Consider the following 24,719-nt stretch of genomic DNA (forward strand, 5'->3'; position numbering starts at 1 on the left):
GAGCCGAAAGCTCTCCCATGGACATCACAAGTGAACGCTTACGGGTTCCCATGGGAACGCCTCCGTCTTGGCAGCCACCCCTCCGACCCGCCCACCAAAGGGGGCGTGCTGTCACTCAACATTGACAGCACGCCCCCTTTGGTGCGAGACCCGGAGCGACGAATTGCCAGTCGCTATCCGGGTCTCACGCATGCGCACGACGGAGCCGGCTCAGTCGTGAGCATGCGCTCTGGGCCACCATCGATCCGGTTTGGAGCGCTCAGCGCTTGTGACTGGCTCTGAATCAAGCCCATAGTTCTTTATCCTGAAGGAATACAATGTGACCTTCATTTTATGTAACTTCACATTTATGGCATGCAGGATATAGAATGTGAATAAAAGGTGCTATTTTAGTGATAATTATTGTAGAGTTTGCATATAAAGATCACTACTTCATAGGCCCTTATATATTCTGTGGTACAATTAAGAAAGGATCATGCAGTGCCCAACAACCACCGCTGTTCTGCCTTTCTGAACAATACAAAAGATGAATATTTACACAATATAATACAGCAACTAGACAAGTGCAAGGTTAACTTTTTACTTAGATGACTTGTATATAAAAAGGTCTGATTTACCTCACCCTTAAATTATATGTACAGTTCAAACTTGTCACGTGTGAAAGCACAAGTCTTAAATCAGGTTACACTGCGCTATAAATCAGTTTTAAAAGTGTGTACGGTATGCAAAAATCAAACTTACTGCTAGATTGTTAAATTAACCTGAGAATTGGATGTGTAATTGTGGTGTCTGATGTCTATTCTATGACAGTAGGCGCAGAGTTCAAATCAAAAGAGATCATAACCGAATACGGAAACAAAAAAACACCATATATAGCAAACACAGCCTATTTGTTTTGTCTTTTAGTGTCAAGTTTTAGGTACAGGTTGAGTCTCCTATCACCAAATATTCCGAAAAACAGAATTTTTTTAGCATGACAGATAGTGAAACCTTTGCTTTTTGATGGTTCAATCTGCACAAATATTGTTTAAGGCACACTATTATTAAAACGATTGTATAAAATTACCTTCAGGCTGTGTATATAAGGTGTATATAGAACATAAATGCATTCTGTGTTTAGATTTGGGTCCTATTTCCAAGATATTTCATTATGGTATGCACATATTGCAAAGTACGGAATATTCCGATATAGAAAAAATACCCCTGGTCCCAAGCATTTTGGATATGAGAGACTCAACCTGTATTACTAAAACATTCTGTAGTTACATGAATGAGCTGTGTGTATTTTTCATGTGTGATCACAATTTTAAATATAGCCAGTTACAAATGTGAAGAGAATAATTATATAATATTATGCATTCTACATACAGTTATAGAGGTTATAAAACATGTTATCCATTAAGCTCATGAGCCCACTACTTATCAAGACTCATAAATAGATGTGTATTTCTGAAATAGCAGACCGCTGCACTGATGTGAGGTCACATTAATATAAATAAATAAATCAGTATTCTTGGAATGTCATAACTTTATATGCACACTATATATAAATACAAAACAGACAGATATACATTGACTGGAGACATAACCTAGTGACATGATATAGTCATCAGTCATGGTCAGTTTCATTATGCTCATGGTCAACACATAGGGGATATGCACTCCCCAGGTAGAGGAACCATTACACAAAGAAGTTTTAGAGATTACACCCCCATTATCACTAAACACAATTATAGATGTGATGCAGTGTCACAATAACAGTCACTAGGAGAGAAGCTGCTAGAAAATTGCTTAGTGCTAGTGAAAAAAGTTGTATAATAAAAGTACACCGATCTCCTACACCTGTGGCTCCAAAAGTTGGTCCTCAAGGCATCCTAGTAATCCAGGCTTTGAGGATATCCATGCTTAATCACAGGTGACTTAATTATTCCATCTGTGCATAAGCATGGATATTCTTAAAACCTGGACTGTTAGGGTGCCTTGAGGACAGAGGGCCTGATTCAGAGATGTACGCTAATGCCATCGCAGCTGCGATCCCGGACGGAGCTGCTGTAAAAGAATATGCAAATGTTGCATGGCCGAGGAACGTAGTGAGACGCCCACCTGCAGCTTTGCAAATCCAAGCATGGGCGTACAAAGGCGCAGCATTGGTTGAAGACCATTCGATTGTAACAGTAACCCTATGATTACTCAGAATGGACGTGGAAACTGAGATCCCGGAGCTACTTTCACTGCGTACTGGATCACAGATGTAGGTTGTGACACTTCCCAAAAAATGTCACAACACGTCTGCGTTCTTTGCTGCCACTCCCAGTAACAACTCTCAAATGCTCCTTGCCTGTCAAACTGTGTAATAAATAGCTGCGAGCAACTACATTAATGCACCTTTATTCCACATCCGATGGGGCAGGGCGTCAGACCGTAGAAAGGGAACTCTCACAGGCACGTGCAGCTGAAAAAGGGAGTGACTATGAGAAAAGGGGTGTGTCTAAGTCACGCCCCCCCTTTTCATCACTATTGGGGGCGTGCCCAGCACATACAGACAAGCTGGGCTACCCCAAAGCTCCTGCCTTACTGTGACTAGATGCCGTGCGCATGTTTTGTGCTGCGTTATAATATTGACCCCGGTAGTCTATATTTGGTTTATTTTATATAGGAGATTTATTCAGTAAAATTAGAAATTTATAGTATCAGACTAGTGGTCAAGGGCATAAGAGTTTCTTTATCTAGAATTGTCTAGTCTTTCTTTGGAGGGGGTTGGCCAATCCCCATTGGAGCTGCTCTACATTTCACAACATTTTGTCTGTGGTATTGCTCCTTTATTTGCTCTTTCCTTTTTTGTTGCAAAGTTTGACTGGCCTGCACAGTGCCCTGACTACAACCCCATTAAATTCCATTAGTAAGAATAGGAACACTGACCGCGAGCCAAGCCTTATTGCTCAACACCACTGTTTTGTGGCTGAATAGATGGAAGCTAATCCCAACAGCAATGTTCCAGAATCTAGTGCAGTGTTCGCAAATATGCGCTATAGCGCGTATTTTACCCGGGATTGAGCACTTGGGACTCACTTTTAAAGAGTAGCCGGGTCCCCGGGGGACACGCTGTGCTGTGGCCAATCCCTGACAGCTGTTTGTTATAGCAGCCATAGACTCTCATTGGCTGCTGCTGTGGAAAGCAGTGCTGGGATCAAGTGTCTGATCCCAGCATCAGCACAGCTGCAGGGGCAGGCAGAGGAGAGGTGTCCCCTGTGGGACACATAACGTGCCCGGCGCGGTTACAGTGTTTGTTCCCAGCGCCGGGTAAGCCACCGCAGCGGGTACCTTTGTGAAGGGACCGCCTGGTCCCTTCCACCAGGGTCGGCAGTAAAAGCTTGGCTCTGGGCGCAAGCTAAGCGGAGCTCACTGCCTGGTAGCCAAAATGCGGCGGCGGTTGTTTGGCTCGCGGTCCAGCACCCAATAGGAGGCAGACGCGACGAGCCAATTGCGGCTCGCCGTGTCATAGCCCCGCCCACTCGTGGCGTCTTGTATTAGACACCGCTGAGCGGGAAAGTTCAGTCCGGCGGCGGAGGGGAGGAGTGAGAAGAGAAGAGCGTTGTGGCAACATTTTCAGCAGCTGCGCAAGAGGCCAGAAGACTGCATGATCAACCCTCTCCTTAGACCACCAGGGTTGTCGGGCACTAGGCCCGTGGGATAAATTCAGGAAATAGGCCTGTGGTTATATAGGTGGGCACAAGGCCTGGGCTACATAGGGGGCATTAGGCCCAATTGAAGGTGTCTGCCCCAAATAGGTGTGAGTGACCTGGGCATTAGGCCCAGGTCACTAAAGGGCAATTAGGTGGGCCACTACTGGGGGCAATACATAGGGGGGGGGATTTATACTGGGGGGCACTGCATAGGGGAGGGCTACTACTGGAGGCAATGCATAAGGGGACTACTAGGGCATTAATGTGCGGCATAATGTGTAAAGGGCATTAATGTGCGGCATAATGTGTAAAGTCCGGGCATGGCTGTGTGGCATCATTTGTAAGGGGTATTACTGCATGGCATATTGTGTAAAGACCAGGAATTAATGTGCAACATGTGTATAGGCCGGGCATGGCTGTGGCAAAATGTATAAAGGCCGGGCATTAATGTGCGGCATGTGTAAAGACCAGGCATTACTGCGTGGCATAAATGTGTAAAGGACATTACTGCGGGGCACTACTGTGTGACGTAACGTGAATAAGGCCTACTATACAGTGAAAAGCTAAAACAGCCATCCCCGCTCGTGGGCCGCAGTGATCGGCTTGGCAGGTTGAGCTTGCCTTGAGGGCAGTCCAGCATCTCCTTGAGTGCTGAGGACACCCCCTACAGTGATGAAAAGGGGATGCATCTCAGGGACACGTCCCCTTTTCTAAATGACCACACCACTTTTTCAGGCACGCACCAAAAGGCTATTCATAGGCTAACCAGACTAATGCTTTACAACTGGACACTCATAAATTAATTACAAAGGTTCTGTGACTGGCTGACTTCATGCCTGGATTTCACCTGGTTTTAATGAGCCACAGAACCTGTGTAATCCAGGAGTGTCCCAGTTTAAAGGGATGATATGGTAAGCCTACTTATTCACTATGGGTTTTGTGAACAGACAAGTCATTACCTGAAAGATCATGGAGGCATTAAAACATGCATTTAAGGGGCATGTGGGGAAGTCTGAGAGGCAGATGGGGAGCTCTAAAGCACAAATTATGATGGGACCCAGAAATGGTCAGGTAAGGCCCCATTTTTTTTTTTTTTAAAAGTGGAGGGTCCCTGGGAGCCACATACTTTGTCACTCACAGCGATCACAGTAGTGTAAAATCTTCTCAGAAGAGTGGAGGCTGTTATAACAGCAAAGGAGAACCAACCCCTTATTAATGTCCATGGTTTGGAATGATATGTTAAACATTTGCATTTGGGTTGTATAGTCAGGGGTTTATATACTTTTGGCCATGTAGTGTATAGTAAAGAACACCTGTCACCTATAAAAGAGACAGTTTGTAGATGCGTAATAGATATTTAGATGTCATTTACTACACAGACAACACAAGTAAAAACATAGTGGCCATATTTCAAGAAACCATTGCAGTAAACGCATAATATGACCTCTCCAAGGAAAGGCAATGCTGTCTGATTTCATCTTCCTCAGTATCCGGAGTCCTGTAGAATCACAGCCTGAAGCTTTCCTCTGTCAAACTGTGTAATGCACATTATAAACAACTCAAAGAATCAAAATCAATCCACTACTCCCCAGCTTTCGGTCATCGGTTATGAGCTATATTCCCACATACTGCTCAGTTCCACACTAGAGAAGAATTCCAAATAAAACTAAATTTGCAAGTAATGGTGAGTAAAAACAGGCCCCTGCGAAACGGATGTTCCGATACATCTAAGCAATTCTGGTGTTCCAAGAGCATCTGATCAGAAGCTGTGTGTATAGAGGAAGCCTCTTTAGTATACTGTGCCAAAGAATATTTCATGCCTGCAAATGGCTGCATGGACATTTGGGCTGTGATTTAAATTGTTTTAGACACCCCCTGCTGAGCGTCTAACGAATAGGCGCCCCAACAGAGCAATTTAATGGTTTCTCCGTTCAGGCGCACATTAATATTTATCACGGCTACACGTACCAGGTGTAGCCGCACACAGCGGCTAACCTGTCTAAAGAAGTGGTTACTCAAACCACCATTAGGGTTCCCCAAAAACTGGACTAAGCACACATTTCTTCTCGCAGCTCAGGAGGCGGCAACAAGAAATGTGTCCCCCTGCAGCTTTAGGCATCCAAACAGAGAAACAATTGAATTTTTCTATCAGGTGCCTATTTATATAGACAACTAGCAGGTGACATCCAAACAATTGAATCGCCTCATTGATAAATGCCATAAAGTTATATGATGCAATCTTGCTAAAAAATATTGCCTGCAGTACAGGAGGAGTAGAAAGATTGAATAATTGGACTCCATCACCCCTGTTTCTGAGGAGACTCCTTAATTTCCTATTATCTGTGTGTGTTATTGCTAGTTTTGTAAATAAATGAATCTTGATCGTGTAAATCATTTTGTTCTGTCAAATATATGAGCATTTTCTGGGGGCAATTCAATTGTTTGAGAGAATTATCTCCCATCTAAAGTGACCAGGAGCCAATTCAATGGTTTGCTCGACCACCCTGCGTTGGTCACAAGAGTCACATATTCGCGTCCTAAAGCACCAGATAGCCTGTGTTGAGCGACTTCTCCCGTGCTAAGTGCAGGGCGTTCATTCCATACTGAGTAAAAGTCAAGGAGAGAAAGAAACACAGCATGTACAAGTAAACTAACCCTAGGAACTGAACAATAATACTAACAATAATAGTTGAAGCATGATGAGGATGACTGGATGGTAAGCATCAGGAAGAATTTTTTTTTTTTTTTTAGAGGGGAGCATGTATAGAAATAACCATCTTACTCAGTGACTACACATTATCTATAGCAACTATAGAAACAGAAATGCAGAGACCAACACTTGCTTGAGATCCCAAAATCTAACCCAGACTGTAGTCTTACACATAAGGAGCCCTACTTTATTAGGTACACTTTTCAATTTCAAGTACTTGGAGTCAGAACAGTCTAAATACAACACAGTGGAAACATTCCCCAGAAATTCTGGTCCATGCTGACATCAGATATGCTGCAGATTTGTCGGATCTACATTCATCCTGCAAATCCTCCCATTCTACCACATACCGAAGGCGCTCTGCTGGAGAGAGATCTGGTGAGTGTGGAGGTCACTGGATTACACTGATCTCATTGTCATGTCCGTTGAACCAATTTGAGATATTGCGTGCTTAGTGACATAGCACATAATCCAGCTGGAAGTAACCAATAAGGGATACCTATGGTCAGCAACAATACTCAGGTAGGCTGTGGCATTTAAATGCTTAATAGGTATTAAGGGGCATAATGTGTGCCAAGAAGACTTCCCCACACTATTGTACCAAGAGGTTGAACTATTAACAGAAGGCAAGGAAGATTCATGTTTATTACACCAAATTCTGACTGACCATCTTCATTTTGCAGCAGAAATTAAGATCAGACCAGATGTTTCCAATCTTCAACTGACCAGTGTTGGTGCCCTGTGCACTCTGTAGCTTCAGTTTCCTGTTCTTAGCTGGCAGGAGTGGAACCCAGGGTGATCTTCTGCTACTGTAGCCCATACATTTCAAGGTTTGGCATATTGTACATTCAGAGACGCTCTCCTGCACACCACACATGGTTATCAGAGTTACTGTCAGCTTGGTCATCCTCCTATCATTCCTCTCCATTCTGGGATTTGGTCTGAATAACTACTGACCCACGTCTGCATGCTTTTATACATTGAGGTACTGCACACATGATTAGCAGATATGTTATTTAAGTTAAGTAGCAGGTGTTTCTAATATAGTGGCCACTGAGCGTGTAGGGTTTGAGCATTACATGCGGCAAGAAAAAAAAAAAAAAAAATCCATAACAGTTTCCTTTAATATTGCATCAGCTGGGTATTTTCATTTGTCAGGAAAGGATAATAATAAAAAAAAAAAAAATACTGAAACTTATAAAACTCCTGACATTTGATGCTTTTTATTATTTATTATTTTTTCCCCCAAGAAACAAAAGGGGATGTACCCAATGCCTCTCCCAGATCTTCCTTCTGGCCATATTACTCTTCTGCGATTCAGCACAGCTGCCAAAGTTACAGCCTGAAGCATCAGACTGATGAGAATCAAACTCTGTAGCATTCTGTAAACAGAAAAGCCGCACGAACACCTCTCAAAAAACAAAAACAAGACTTGTTTGGTAAATTACCAAAATTAACCTACAAAAGAAAAAAGTTCTGCTTAGAAAAAACAAAAAGCTTTAGCACAGATTATTTTATTGCAAAACCAGAGGTCAGTGGGCTACATGCAACATCTACGACTGTCGCCGTGTTTTCTGTAGATTGTAGTGACTTTTTGTATTAGCCAAAAGCAGTCCTGCACAGAGGAAAGGGATCTCGGTGACTGGGTGCTCTTCAGACTGCTCAAACAGCGCACAACACATTCAACACGTAGTGTTCACTCTAGCTCCGGCGGCAGGCAGGGTGCCGGAGCTAGAGAGGGCAACCATTTGTGCGCGCGTCCGAAAAGGGGGCGTGATCATGAAAAGGGGGCGTGTCTATAAGACGCGTCCCCTTTTCGTCATACTTGGGGGCATGCCCGGCACTTACGGACACGCAGGGCAGCCCCCAAGCGCTGCAGAAAGGGAGAATAGATGCCGGGCGAATGCGGTGGTGACCGGGTCACCGCACATTTTTCCACCCGCGGGACACTGCGTCCCATGGGTCAAGACGGCACTTGCAGGCTGTGAGGGAAGGGCGCTTTTTGCACTCCTCCTGGAGGGCAGGGCGCCGCGCCCCGCTAAAACAGCCTAGCGGGAACGCTAAACATGCAATATATGTAGTGGGTTAGATGGTAATGTCCAGTGACAGGACAGCCAACTGCTTTGGCTGTTTGCAGAGCATTCTGACTTCAGAGTACTAAAGTTTAAGCTTCAAAGTAAGATGCCCAACCGATCAGCCCTAGTGTCCACAGGGGACCCCTGCGAAAACCATCACATTGGCTACCACTGTCTATCCTCAGAGTGAACCCAGAATTGCTCTTATAAATATCTAGGACAGGGGTTCCCAATCTGGGTGCCATGGGGCACTTGCAGGGATGCCTCGGGTTGGTGGTCCAGACCCAAATCAAATTTATGTTCAATGTGATGGGTAAAACCAGTGCTGGTGGCTGCCAATCATAAAATATGTGGACAAACAGAAACACAATCCTGTCCACCACCACATAATTGGATAAGCACAATTTACTTATTGAAAAATTCTGCAAAAATTATTAAATGAAGAAATGTAAAACCTAGGGATGCCGTGGTACTCTCGGGCGCACTGATGCCAGAAAGTTTGGGAACCAATGATCAAGGTTCTTAAAACTACTAACAGTGCAGATCAAGTTGTTACCAACTGAATGATTCTATAATCCCCTTATGGCTTGAACAAAGTACAGTAACATTACATGTGCCGGTTGTTTGTGAATTGGCTAGCAAATCTTTTGGCTTATTAAACTACATTTAGCAGAGGATAAAATGCAATGTGCTCCATATGCTAACCACATTCAGCAAGCATCTACTAGCGGAAAGTCCTGCTCATAAGTACAGCCAAGTTACACTTTATATTGATAACAATGGACTACAGAATATTCACAGTTGGCATGCCTTAATGGAGACTCTGAAGAGATAGTCACATTAAATATAGTATTATATTAGATATATACACACATATAATACATGCATTTGGATATAATATAGACCAGGGGCTCCCAAACTCGGTTCTCAAGGCACCCCAAAGGGGGGTATCTACTAGACGATAAAGTTGAACGATTATGATAAAATCGTTCGAACATCGTTTGAAAATTTGGTCTTTTAGACATCTATTATCGTGCAAACATGCTGGTCAACCTGACTATCGTCAGGCTCAGCATGTTTCCAGAGGATGGATGAGCAGACATTCAGTGCAGGCACATCACACGACTGACAAACGACTGCACGATTACAATGTCGTAATCGTGCAGTCGTTTTCAGATCTTGTAGTGGATGCCCCCCATTACAGTCCAGGTTGTAAGGATATCTTAGCTTGTGCATAATCAAACTGACTGAGGTACTAATTAACTCACCTGTGGATGAAGAGGATAAGATTTACAAAAAATACATAAAACCAGGAACACACCAGAGGGGAGGCAGCCATTTTGGGTCATAAATTCCAAGGATTATTAGGTTATCCTTCATATTCCAAAACCAGGTGGATAGGGAATGGGTTAGCCATGTTCTCAAACTTAATTATTTTACTACCAATATACTTGTCAACAATTCTAAATATATTTCAAGTAAATATACTGGAAAATATGTATCTTTGCATTCAGTTTATATATATAAAAAAAAAAAAAAAAAAAGTCAGACATGATAAATGGGGAGCAGAGTGTGAGGTGAAGCTGAATATAGTGGCCAATGTTTGCATTCTTGGTAGGATGGGGGCAGTGGAACTCAATAGTGTTTGGATGCCTGTAGCTCCCATCTAAAGTGACGGGAGCTATTCAATTGTTCGTGTCGAAGGGCGCGAGTGCCATGGGCACCCATTACGGGATGCGGACATAATCACGACTGCGGGGATTTCGGCACTCAGAATGCTGGCATCCCGTCAGGAAGTAGTGGGGTTAGGGGGGAGGGTTAAGAGTTAGGCACTAGGGGGAGAGTTTGGGTTAGGCACTAAGCGGGGAGTGTTCGGTTTAGGCACCAGGGAGGATGGGTTAGGATACTGACCGACAGGTGTCTGTATCCTAACCCTGTCGGGATGTCAGCATCAGGATTCTGACCGCCGGGATCCCAAACACCGGCATCCCGTATCCAACCCCAAATTACTGATCTCCTGAGGCGAGAGCTGAAAACAGCCCAAAGTATGGCTTTTGGGCTCCCTTTTTACGCAGCTATTCCCCTGCATTTTGTGCGAGACATCTGCGGCACAAACAATTGAATAGCCGTCTTTATTTCAGACGGGAGTGGCTGGAGCGATAAGGCAATGGAATTCCATCCATGCTCTCCACTGCCCTAGTAATAGGACAAACCTGACTGGCTGCAGAGCCTTTTTTCTCTGTATGTACAATTATATATTACTGTGCTCACTACCAGAAAACAACATTGTTTTGAAAAAGTGGATATTTCACTTTCATGGCGCCAAAGCTATTTTTTCCATCAAGACAGAATGTGATTCCCTTTGTGTTTGGAGAAGGCTTTTACTATGGTCTATTCACAACAGATGACTTCATCCCTCACCAGACCATACTGGTTACACTGTAGAGATGATCATAAAAAGAAGAAGTGATGAGCAAAAAGTAGAGTATTAGCTCTTAAACATTTTAATAGTTGAGACACCTGTGATAGTATACATGTATCAAACTTTAAATTACCATTTAATACCTCACATGCCATTTATTTCAATTGCATGTGTTGTGTTAAAAGTCTATTTTTAAATTGGCTACACCTAAATCAACTGCAGATGATTCAGTAGCACACGCAAGCGATCACGTCATGTGTCATATCCTGTGTGTGACATTACTAGAAATGGGGTCTCTTGGTATAGGACTACAATGAATACAGTATTTACACTAGCTCATAAATAACACATTTGACATACATTAATGGTCTAGTCCTTCTTTTGAAAATGCAAATATTCAATTGATGTAAAATGCATTAAATAACTGACTCAGCTACCTAATGCAATCTCATCCAGTAAATGTTATGCTAATGGAGTAAAAGTAAAATTTACAACCTAACTGAATAATGCAAAAACCTTGCTAAAGATTATGCACACATACTACCCAAAAGTATTGGAGCTCATTATCTGGTGAAGTGAAAGGGACACCTCAAAAATGATGGAAGCAGACTGTAGCTGAAGTTAGCCTATAGTTGCTATGGGTACAAAATCTCTGCTCACAGGGTGCAATCACCAAACCAGCTTTATCAAAAACATTGCACTGAACAATGTATTCAATCTTTCCCTGTATGGATTTGGAAAAGTGACTCCCACTGGCATATTAAAAAGAGTCAGTTTCTACAGAACTGCAGGTGGTGCTATCAGTGGACACAGGGAGGTGTATTTATTTAATTTCATGACAAAACTTCACAATCAACAAGTATAGCATGTACTCAAATCCTGTGACTGACAGACGCATTGCTGCGAGAGACAGAGCACGGTTATCTACCTGCTCCAAATCCAGACATTTATCTCGGTAGAATAACCAATGTATATTATGCATTGTGAGATTTTTCCCCACACTATATGGCCCATTTACAAAAGTATAGACTGTACCACAAACTCTCTTTAATGATGATACACACCTACTTTTCCACAAAGGCACATATCTATGGGGAAGCAGGCTGAATTTGATGGAAGGAGTTGGGCGCATCAGGACGTTACTGGCAGAGTTCAGACTAATGCCGGGTACACACTGGAGCGATGTCGGCACGATATGGTGTTTTCCACCGAATCGCTCAGTGTGTACAGCCCATATGCGCGCTCCTGTGGACGCTTGCGACATCGTCCGGTTGGCCATGCTGCACGTAATGAAGGAAGGGGACGAGGTATCGTTCATTATCTTGTTCTGATGTGTACCCAGGATCTGATATGTCGGCTGGGTACACATCGCTCAGCGTATACCCAGCTTAAGTGCATGGTTGAGGGCACAATTTTAGGGAAATTCATGGCTTTGCAGGACACACAGCTGTTCCCCCTACATGAGAGCCCATATTTTAATAAAACACATTTGCTCTTTTAAAATGAAATATAATATAAACCATTTTAATAAAACACAAACAAAACAAGTAATTAGCAATCAAACACATAATTAGAGAGACAAACTGAAAAAAGTAAATTAATTCTGTAGATGGCTTTAGTATTGGGAGGTTGGCCTATGAAGCAACTCTCACACCTTCATCATGCAGATTTTCATGTGCACAGAGCTAGGTGCAGAGGGATTTTTTGTAGGGCAGTTCCAATGATTGGGAAATGATTGAGCTCTCCAGACATCAGGACAGGAGATTGCCACTTCTGTCTCAAAACTATGCTCCAAGATCATCACAATACATAATTGGATATACACAGTGAACTGAAGTGCTTTCCTTACTCTAAATCAGAGATGGGAACCTCGGGCCCGGGGGCCTATGAGGCCCGCGGAATCATTTGATCTGGCCCTCTGAGCTTTTTGCTGCTAGCCTCATCTGGCTAGCAGAGTGCCTAAAATGGCACCCTGCAGCCAGAATCTATGCAGCAGTGCCGTCTGGAGCGTCCTTAGGACGCTTCAGACGGTCACAAAGATGCCCTTACAGCTCCCCAGAGCATCCTCAGGATGCTCCAGGCATTGCTGTAATCACCAGCGATTGTGGCCCGGCCCTGTGTGACATCACACGGGGAGGCTTGGCCTGCACCGGGTTCACAAATAATGTTATATATATCAAAATGGCCTTCGGCAGAAAATAGGTTCCCCACCCCTGCTCTAAATGAAGGGTCACATACTCTATTAGTGTTCATTCTAGCACATTGCATCTGTCACATCCAGTGCAGTTCCTCTTTCCTCCACGGGGTGTCTCTCTGCTCTGGTGCTTCTAGCACACTCAGCTGATGCAACAAACTGCTGAGATACAGACCAGAATGTGCTAGAAGCACCACAGAAGAGACTGACACCCCAGGCAGGAAAGAGGGTTGTGACAGGTGCAGGGTGTTAGAATGAACACTACTCTATTTCAAGTGCTAATGCTGGTCATGCATGCACTCAGGCTTTTTTCCCATACACATGGCCAAAATAAACAAGTCTGTAAATGTATTTAGAGCTAAAAGATCTGTCATCAGATACCGCACACAGTGTCACTGGCTGACCACATACAGTATGTAATGTAAATCTGTCTGAGCTTCATTCTGTTTTTGACAGCAAAAGTGTGACAGAAAAACCCAAAGATCACTGGTCCCTATGAAGAGATGCTGGCGCAGTGTACATGGCCGTATTAGTGATACAGGTGACAGGGAAAGTAGAGCACGTCTATCATCCACCTTGCTAACGCAGCCACGTGTTTGTACACGGCTTCTGTCTACCTTTCACTCAGCTGTCAAACATGGAACAAAGGGGAGATGGCAGTAACCAATGAGTGTCTGCACAGGCACAGTGGAGTACAAAGGAGCCATTAGTACATTGGAGTGTGTCACACTCACACACAGCACAAAATTGCAATTTCAAAGTAAGAGAAAGACAAACACTGTGAGAATAGTGCTTTCCAACAGCAATAAGAAAAAGTAGTGACATGAAGTAACAATTGAAGTAAATACAATCTAATATCTCAGCGAAGAGGCTTCTCTGTGGTTTTGTTTTCAATAAGACAATTAAGCCTGATGACAGACTTGTATAAAAACCAGCACAGCAATTAATGTTCAGCATAAAAATACCAATGCAGAAAGAGTATACAATATAGACCAAACAGCAGTCACCAGAACCCAATGCATATTTAGAGCTTCTATTGCACTTTTGGACTCTAATCTACTCTTGAAGTTAAAAACCTTTTGTGATCTACCAAGCCTGAAAAAGTGGGCATGGCATGCAAATAGGTGGCGTGAACTCACAGCAAGGGACTACACACAGTAGTAGCCCTTATACACAATATCCACAGTAGTGCCCCTTATGCAGTGCCCCCTGTAGTAGTGCCCCCAGTAGCTCCCTTTACACATAGAAGACAGACACACACAAACACCATACTTGCCTGAAACCCTGCTCCTGCGTCCGCCGTCGACCTACTGCTGACGTCTCTCCCATAGTGCCCACTGCAGGAGACTGAAGGCGGAGCTCAGGAGTAAGCTCCAGCCTCCGGCTACCTCTGCATGGAGGGAGCTGCCTGGCACCAGCTGGTAACAAAATCCCAGCGGGCGCCCAGCAAATGGAGTAGGCAGCACGGCACCTCTCCAGCCCGGCACCGGCTGAGCGCATTGTGCTGGTCCTGGGTGCAGCAGCCAATAAGAATCAGTCTGACCCTATTGGCTGCTGCTGGCTGCTCCCAGACATCCACTGCGGTTGACCGTGATTGACATTTTGGCCACACCTGCTCTATTGTATGGAAATCTTTTCAAAATATCATCAGACAACGTATCCGGTTAATGGTTTAAAGAAACGGCAAACATAACTGCATAAGTTGTACACTTTATGCTGAATAGCATAGGCAACTCATTTGCCAATTGATATATTAACAAGGTTCTAGACCAGATCTTTACGTCATACTAACTGTACTCATGACAAAGGTAAAGTCTATAAACCCTCATGCCATTTTTATTAGCACTGACCATAAAAGCAAATACATTTTTTTTTTATTTGAACTGTTCTAAGGGGTATATTCAATCAGGCGCAAGGTTTACTGCGCGGGGAAAGCTCCGGGTTTCATGCACGGAGCTTTTCAATTCTTTCCCTGCGTGTGAAGCCCCAGAGGCTGTACTTAACGCAGATGTATGAATCGGTATGCTTGGACCTAACTAAATAGTTCCGGCATGCCCCTAAGGGCCCGATTCAGGGATGTTCGCAATGCCAATAATTACACAGTCGAGCGATTATCGCAATCTGCGCATGCGTCTGAATCACGGTAGATTACATGTGCGCCTGACGGAGCAATTAAATTGTTGTTCAGATCGGGCGATAGTGTTGTGCGTGGCCGTTACTTATCGCATTTGTTGCGCCACCTTAATTGTACAAAGTCGCAGCTTCTGTGCAGTAGTGTCCATCCCTGAGTCAGGCCCTTAGTTTACATATCGTGTAATAGTTACTTAGGGGTTTTTATCGCAAAGGAATTAGTATAAAGTCGTAGATAAAGCATAACAATGCATAGGCAAGTCACTAATTTCATACCCGTCTTCTGCCTTTTTACACAGACTGTATACTTTTCCCAGATTTGCGTCTCTTTGCTTATAGTGTACTAGATACTTAGGAACAGTATTTTTGTAGAAATAGAATTGGTATAAAGTCGCAGGTTAACCATAACCAGGCATGGATGGCACAGGTCACTCATTTCAGACCCATCTACTGCTAACCCAGATCGTGTACTTTCCTCAATTTGCATCTTGGCTCTCTTGCAGCGTACGAAGGGCCTGATCTAGAGATGCAAGTTAAAGCAATCGCAGCTGGGATTTCTCACGGAACGCAGCTGCAAAAATATGCTAATGTTTCTAAAGCTTAATCGAGCATAGGGACGCCCACTGCAGCCTTCTCATATCTGTCTGACGTCAGGCACCAGCGTAAACGCAGATTGGGCAACCTAGGGCAGCAAGTCTAACCGCTCTCAAACACAGCGTCTCTCCTAACATGCAGAGAGCTCTCATGCTGCGAAGGAGATCGCAGTGGCTAATTGAAATGGCGTTTCAACGGTCAGCACCTGCATTTGCCTAGCCCCCCAACCCATTACCTACGGCAAACGCAGACTACCCGTCACTCAGTTGCGATTGAATACCTTGTGCGAGTGTACTCACAAAACAATCGCTGTGCATGCGCAGTGCAACTTACTCGTATGCGCAATGGCAAACAATCACTCGATCTGCGTAAACATCAGCATTTAGCTCAGAGATGTACAGTAAAGCAATCGCAACTGTGATCTCTCACGGATCGCAATTGCAAAAACATGCTAACAACTCACCTACCGTCCAGTGTTTGAGATGCTCACAAAAAACATTGCACATCCACCGCTCATGCACAAAACATCAAACACTCAGAAGGCTGATGGCCGCCTGGTCTGCAAGTCTAACATGCCTCAGACACGCAGAGGGCTCTCCTGCTGCCAGCAAAGACACACTGGATAATTTATGTACGCCTTGAAAACAGTGTTTAAACGGTCAAACACGTCTGTGCTTTTAACCTCTCCCAAACGCCGACTACCTGTCACTCACATTGAGTGAATCCCGTGCGAGCATTATTGCAATTCAACCGCTGTGCGTGCGCAGTGTGGCTTTCACAATGGCAAACATTCGCTCAATCTGCGTAAATATCGGCATTGTGTCCCCGTCTGAATCAGGCCCTAAATACTTAGGATTAGTGTTTTGGAGCGGCTAAGCCGGAAACTCTGTGGCACACTAAAATGGGCTATTTGGTGTGATTTGAAGATAGTGTATCTGGACACATCTATAATTAATAAGCTCAGTAGTTCTCAACTCCAGATCTCAACTGGTGAGTTAATCTATTTTGCTGCCGCCTCTCCTGCCCAATTGATTATTTTCTGCTACCTCCAAAATTTTGCCCGTGCTGCTCCCTACCTATGGAATTCTCTCCCTATCCAACTCTCCACAAAACTTCAAACGGGCTCTCAAGACCCACTTCTTCATCAAAGCCATTCAGCTCTCATCCTAACCTGCTACACCATGATCCTTCCTCACTGTCTACCCCATCTGTGTCACCACTCTCTGTCAGCCCCTCCCCTTTAGAATGTAAGCTCTTACGAGCAGGGCCTTCTTCCCTCAAGTGCTTCTCCTTTCCGTTACTTACACTATCTTCTACTAACTACTCCCAACAATGGAACCTAACCCTTGGTTGCTGCTGCCATTTTGAGTGTTATGATCACAGATGCAGCAATATTTATAAACCACGTCCTTGCCCTGCATTGTTTTGTACTGTAAGTAACTGTTTTCTTGTATTGCTCATTTGTAGGATGTTGTGGAACCATGAAAATAAAGGATAATAATTTTGCTGGGTCAGCAATTATCCCACCTGTTTCCACCAGACAGAAATCCTGTGAACATGACCTGTTGAGGGTGCTTGAGGACTGGGGTTGAGAACCACTAGGCTAGATGATGAATGAACCTAAGCAATTACATATGGTGCATGCATTTCCCTATTGATGTCTGGCTTTGTAAAAGTCTGTTTGTAGCCATTCAACCAGGGGGACAGGACAGCCAGTCCGTCCGTTCATCCATCCATCCATCACAGGTGACCTTAGGGAGGGATGGACGAGGGTCAGCCTGTCACAGGTGACTGGGAGGTAGACAGCCAGTCACAGGTGACTAAGGGGAGAGGGGTGGTTGACAGCCTGTCACAGGGGACTGGGGGGGGAGAGGTAGACAGCCTGTCAGATGTGACACTGGGAGGGGTAGACAGCCTGTCACAGGTGACACTGGGAGGGGGGAGGGGTAGACAGCCTGTCACAGGTGACACTGGGAGGGGGGGTAGAGAGCCTGCCACATGTGACACTGAGAGGGAGGGGGGTAGACAGCCTCTCACAGGTGACATTGGGAGGGGGAGAGGGTGGGTAGACAGCCTATCACAGGCGACACGAGGGGGGGGGGGGGGAGACAGCCCATCACAGGCGACACTGGGGGGGGGGGTAGACAGCCTATCACAGGTGACACCGGGGGGGGGGGGGGTAGACAGCCTATCACAGGTGACACCGGGGGGGGGGGGGCGGGGATAGACAGCCTAGCACAGGTGACACCGGGGGGGGGGGGGGGGGTTGGGTAGACAGCCTACCACAGGTGACACTGGGGGGGCGGGGTGGGGGTAGACAGCCTCTCCCAGGTAACACTGGGAGGGGGTAGAGAGCCTGCCACATGTGACACTGAGAGGGGGGGGTAGACAGCCTCTCACTAGTGACACTGGGAGGGGGGGAGTGGGGGTAGACAGCCTATCACAGGCGACACTGGGGGGGGATAGACAGCCTATCACAGGCGACACTCGGGGGGGTAGACAGCCTATCACAGGCGACACTGGACGGGGGGGTGACAGCCTACCACAGGTGACACCGGGGGTGGGGGTAGACAGCCTACCACAGGTGACACCGGGGGGTGGGGGTAGACAGCCTACCACAGGTGACACCGGGGGGTGGGGGTAGACAGCCTACCACAGGTGACACCGGGGGGTGGGGGTAGACAGCCTACCACAGGTGACACCGGGGGGTGGGGGTAGACAGCCTACCACAGGTGACACCGGGGGGTGGGGGTAGACAGCCTACCACAGGTGACACCGGGGGGTGGGGGTAGACAGCCTACCACAGGTGACACCGGGGGGTGGGGGTAGACAGCCTACCACAGGTGACACCGGGGGGTGGGGGTAGACAGCCTATCACAGGTGACACCGGGGGGTGGGGGTAGACAGCCTATCACAGGTGACACCGGGGGGTGGGGGTAGACAGCCTATCACAGGTGACACCGGGGGGTGGGGGTAGACAGCCTATCACAGGTGACACCGGGGGGTGGGGGTAGACAGCCTATCACAGGTGACACCGGGGGGTGGGGGTAGACAGCCTATCACAGGTGACACCGGGGGGTGGGGGTAGACAGCCTATCACAGGTGACACCGGGGGGTGGGGGTAGACAGCCTATCACAGGTGACACCGGGGGGTGGGGGTAGACAGCCTATCACAGGTGACACCGGGGGGTGGGGTAGACAGCCTATCAGAGGCGACACTGGGGGGGGTTGACAGCCTATCAGAGGCGACACTGGACGGGGGGGGGGGGGTGACAGCCTACCACAGGTGACACCGGGGGTGGGGGAAGACAGCCTCTCCCAGGTGACACTGGGAGGGGGTAGAGAGCCTGCCACATGTGACACTGAGAGGGGGGTAGACAGCCTCTCACTGGTGACACTGGGAGGGGGGGAGGGGGGGTAGACAGCAAATCACAGGCGACACTGGGGGGGGGGGTAGACAGCCTATCACAGGTGACACTGGACGGGGGGGGGGGGGGTGACAGCCTACCACAGGCGATACCGGGGGGTGTGGGTAGGCAGCCTACCACAGGTGACACCGGGGGTGGGGCGGGGGGGGGGGTAGACAGCCTCTCCCAGGTGACACTGGGAGGGGGTAGAGAGCCTGCCACATGTGACACTGAGAGGGGGGGTAGACAGCCTCTCACTGGTGACACTGAGAGGGGGGGGGGTAGACAGCCTCTCACTGGTGACACTGGGAGGGGGGGAGGGTGGGTAGACAGCCTATCACAGGCGACACTGGATGGGGGGGGTAGACAGCCTCTCACAGGTGACACCAGGGGGTGGGGGTACTACACAGCCTCTCACAGGCCTCTCACAGGTGACATCGGGGGGTGGGGGTACTACACAGCCTCTGACACCGGGGGGTGGGGGTGCTACACAGCCTCTCACACCGGGGGCTGGGGGTGCTACACAGCCTCTCACAGGTGACACCGGGGGCTGGGGGTGCTACACAGCCTCTCACAGGTGACACCGGGGGCTGGGGGTGCTACACAGCCTCTCACAGGTGACACCGGGGGCTGGGGGTGCTACACAGCCTCTCACAGGTGACACCGGGGGGTGGGGGTGCTACACAGCCTCTCACAGGTGACACCGGGGGGTGGGGGTGCTACACAGCCTCTCACAGGTGACACCGGGGGGTGGGGGTGCTACACAGCCTCTCACAGGTGACACCGGGGGGTGGGGGTGCTACACAGCCTCTCACAGGTGACACCGGGGGGTGGGGGTGCTACACAGCCTCTCACAGGTGACACCGGGGGGTGGGGGTGCTACACAGCCTCTCACAGGTGACACCGGGGGGTGGGGGTGCTACACAGCCTCTCACAGGTGACACCGGGGGGTGGGGGTGCTACACAGCCTCTCACAGGTGACACCGGGGGGTGGGGGTGCTACACAGCCTCTCACAGGTGACACCGGGGGGTGGGGGTGCTACACAGCCTCTCACAGGTGACACCGGGGGGTGGGGGTGCTACACAGCCTCTCACAGGTGACACCGGGGGGTGGGGGTGCTACACAGCCTCTCACAGGTGACACCGGGGGGTGGGGGTGCTACACAGCCTCTCACAGGTGACACCGGGGGGTGGGGGTGCTACACAGCCTCTCACAGGTGACACCGGGGGGTGGGGGTGCTACACAGCCTCTCACAGGTGACACCGGGGGGTGGGGGTGCTACACAGCCTCTCACAGGTGACACCGGGGGGTGGGGGTGCTACACAGCCTCTCACAGGTGACACCGGGGGGTGGGGGTGCTACACAGCCTCTCACAGGTGACACCGGGGGGTGGGGGTGCTACACAGCCTCTCACAGGTGACACCGGGGGGTGGGGGTGCTACACAGCCTCTCACAGGTGACACCGGGGGGTGGGGGTGCTACACAGCCTCTCACAGGTGACACCGGGGGGTGGGGGCGCTACACAGCCTCTCACAGGTGACACCGGGGGGTGGGGGCGCTACACAGCCTCTCACAGGTGACACCGGGGGGTGGGGGCGCTACACAGCCTCTCACAGGTGACACCGGGGGGTGGGGGCGCTACACAGCCTCTCACAGGTGACACCGGGGGGTGGGGGCGCTACACAGCCTCTCACAGGTGACACCGGGGGGTGGGGGCGCTACACAGCCTCTCACAGGTGACACCGGGGGGTGGGGGCGCTACACAGCCTCTCACAGGTGACACCGGGGGGTGGGGGCGCTACACAGCCTCTCACAGGTGACACCGGGGGGTGGGGGCGCTACACAGCCTCTCACAGGTGACACCGGGGGGTGGGGGCGCTACACAGCCTCTCACAGGTGACACCGGGGGGTGGGGGCGCTACACAGCCTCTCACAGGTGACACCGGGGGGTGGGGGCGCTACACAGCCTCTCACAGGTGACACCGGGGGGTGGGGGTGCTACACAGCCTCTCACAGGTGACACCGGGGGGTGGGGGCGCTACACAGCCTCTCACAGGTGACACCGGGGGGTGGGGGTGCTACACAGCCTCTCACAGGTGACACCGGGGGGTGGGGGTGCTACACAGCCTCTCACAGGTGACACCGGGGGGTGGGGGTGCTACACAGCCTCTCACAGGTGACACCGGGGGGTGGGGGTGCTACACAGCCTCTCACAGGTGACACCGGGGGGTGGGGGTGCTACACAGCCTCTCACAGGTGACACCGGGGGGTGGGGGTGCTACACAGCCTCTCACAGGTGACACCGGGGGGTGGGGGTGCTACACAGCCTCTCACAGGTGACACCGGGGGGTGGGGGTGTTACACAGCCTCTCACAGGTGACACCGGGGGGTGGGGGTACTACACAGCCTCTCACAGGTGACACCGGGGGGTGGGGGTACTACACAGCCTCTCACAGGTGACACCGGGGGGTGGGGGTACTACACAGCCTCTCACAGGTGACACCGGGGGGTGGGGGTACTACACAGCCTCTCACAGGTGACACCGGGGGGTGGGGGTACTACACAGCCTCTCACAGGTGACACCGGGGGGTGGGGGTACTACACAGCCTCTCACAGGTGACACCGGGGGGTGGGGGTACTACACAGCCTCTCACAGGTGACACCGGGGGGTGGGGGTACTACACAGCCTCTCACAGGTGACACCGGGGGGTGGGGGTACTACACAGCCTCTCACAGGTGACACCGGGGGGTGGGGGTACTACACAGCCTCTCACAGGTGACACCGGGGGGTGGGGGTGCTACACAGCCTCTCACAGGTGACACCGGGGGGTGGGGGTGCTACACAGCCTCTCACAGGTGACACCGGGGGGTTGGGGTGCTACACAGCCTCTCACAGGTGACACCGGGGGGTGGGGGTGCTACACAGCCTCTCACAGGTGACACCGGGGGGTGGGGGTGCTACACAGCCTCTCACAGGTGACACCGGGGGGTGGGGGTGCTACACAGCCTCTCACAGGTGACACCGGGGGGTGGGGGTGCTACACAGCCTCTCACAGGTGACACCGGGGGGTGGGGGTGCTACACAGCCTCTCACAGGTGACACCGGGGGGTGGGGGTGCTACACAGCCTCTCACAGGTGACACCGGGGGGTGGGGGTGCTACACAGCCTCTCACAGGTGACACCGGGGGGTGGGGGTACTACACAGCCTCTCACAGGTGACACCGGGGGGTGGGGGTACTACACAGCCTCTCACAGGTGACACCGGGGGGTGGGGGTACTACACAGCCTCTCACAGGTGACACCGGGGGGTGGGGGTACTACACAGCCTCTCACAGGTGACACCGGGGGGTGGGGGTACTACACAGCCTCTCACAGGTGACACCGGGGGGTGGGGGTACTACACAGCCTCTCACAGGTGACACCGGGGGGTGGGGGTACTACACAGCCTCTCACAGGTGACACCGGGGGGTGGGGGTACTACACAGCCTCTCACAGGTGACACCGGGGGGTGGGGGTACTACACAGCCTCTCACAGGTGACACCGGGGGGGTGGGGGTACACAGCCTCTCACAGGTGACACCGGGGGGTGGGGGTTGACAGCCTGTCACAGGTGACCAGGGGATGGGGGTTTGGGGGAAAGGGGAGGCAGTCTGTCACAGGTGAGATTTGGGTGTGTGTGCAGCCTGTCAAAGGTAAAATATGGTGGTGCAGCCCATCACAGGTGAGATTGGAGTGGGGGGGGATATTGCAGCCTGTCAAAGGTAAAATAAGGGGGTGCAGCCTATCACAGGTGAGATGGGGGGGTGCAGCCTATCACAGGTGCAGCCTATCACAGGTGAGATGGGGGGGTGCAGCCTATCACAGGTGAGATGGGGGGGTGCAGCCTATCACAGGTGAGATGGGGGGGTGCAGCCTATCACAGGTGAGATGGGGGGGTGCAGCCTATCACAGGTGAGATGGGGGGGTGCAGCCTATCACAGGTGAGATGGGGGGGTGCAGCCTATCACAGGTGAGATGGGGGGGTGCAGCCTATCACAGGTGAGATGGGGGGGTGCAGCCTATCACAGGTGAGATGGGGGGGTGCAGCCTATCACAGGTGAGATGGGGGGGTGCAGCCTATCACAGATGAGATGGGGGGGTGCAGCCTATCACAGGTGAGATGGGGGGGGTGCAGCCTATCACAGGTGAGATGGGGGGGGTGCAGCCTATCACAGGTGAGATGGGGGGGGTGCAGCCTATCACAGGTGAGATGGGGGGGTGCAGCCTATCACAGGTGAGATGGGGGGGTGCAGCCTATCACAGGTGAGATGGGGGGGTGTAGCCTATCACAGGTGAGATGGGGGTGCAGCCTATCACAGGTGAGATGGGGGGTGCAGCCTGTCAAAGGTAAAATAGGGGGGTGCAGCCTGTCACAGGTGGTTTATGAAAGTAAATGTAGTCAGTTACCAGCTCTCCTCCTCCTCGAAGTCCACCATCCTATCCATGTCCTCCAGTCGGAGTGTGAGCACCTGGTCCAGCAGGAGACCGCCGTCCTGTCTCCTGTCCTCAGCCACCGCCTCCATGAACTCTTCCCATGCGGCCCCATCTCCTCGCCCAGCAACCTTCTCCTGGAATGCAGGCCCCGAGCTCAGGCTGCGGCCGCCGGTGCCTAGGAGAGGCGGAGGAACGGGGGCAGCGTTGTAGGCAGCGGGCTGCGGCCGGAGCAGCTGGGGTAGGGTGGGAGTTTTGGTTGAGTTTGGGGCAGCGGTAGATCGGGAGCGGAGCTGCTCGTTCTGCTTTTCCAGCTTCTTCACCAGCTCCTGCAGCTTCCTCACCTCTTGGTCAGCGCTGACGTTGGAGTTGACGTCCTCCATGGCAGCCGGTGTGATCCCTCTGTCACCCCGTACCGGCTCAGCCCCGGCCGGAGCTCATAGCTCGGTTACTTTCACCAACTGCCACTGGCTGCCAGCTAGCCACGCCCAGACGCGACCGGCCGCTGACGTCACCAGCCCCAATCACCCTCCCACAGTTTGTCCCCCACCTATCACCTCCTTCCCCATAGCACGCTCCCACTCAGTGACGTCAGCGCGTATCGTTGGTACGTGGCAAAGCGTTCTGCCCACACCCCCTCCATCCATGTCCATTCCAGGCCGGGAAGATCCATTGCAGCCATCTTTGATGTGGGCTAGGGAGCAGGTTGTGGTGATTGGTAAAAGTTGTGACACTTTTTGTTACGTAATCAGAGCAAGGTTTCAGCCGGGGGCAGTCGGGGGGAGTGTAGTATCTGGTTAGCAAGTTCACAAATGATTTCTGTAAGAGTTTATATAATGGGAAACCTGCAGTACTAAGAGTAAGCATGTACAGATACAAGTTTCATTTAGTTTATATTCCAACTGTCCCAGGTTTTTTGTGTGGAGCTATATGTATTTTGGGTAAGGCTGGCTATTGCGAAAATAAACCATTTGCTGGTCATTGGTTCCACAGCATATGGCAGATGCCATTAATGGTTTCGCCATTGATGGG

The 24,719-nt window shown here is 49.8% G+C and overlaps 1 protein-coding gene across 2 annotated transcripts in view; it reads right to left on the bottom strand.

The window, feature by feature from the left end:
• Positions 1–24,189, bottom strand: part of SLAIN2 (SLAIN family member 2) — a 53,720-nt gene extending 29,531 nt beyond the window's left edge. For both annotated transcript variants that reach the window (XM_088475248.1, XM_088475247.1), the window contains exon 1: positions 23,664–24,189. In XM_088475248.1, coding sequence (XP_088331374.1) covers positions 23,664–24,070 — 407 coding nt within the window. In that variant the 5' untranslated portion in view covers positions 24,071–24,189. The remainder of the gene's footprint in view (positions 1–23,663) is intronic.
• Between the last annotated feature and the right edge of the window lie 530 nt (positions 24,190–24,719).

The sequence above is a fragment of the Taudactylus pleione genome, unplaced genomic scaffold (assembly GCF_031769625.1).
Source record: "Taudactylus pleione unplaced genomic scaffold, aTauple2 ptg000169l, whole genome shotgun sequence".
NCBI lineage: Eukaryota > Metazoa > Chordata > Amphibia > Anura > Myobatrachidae > Taudactylus > Taudactylus pleione.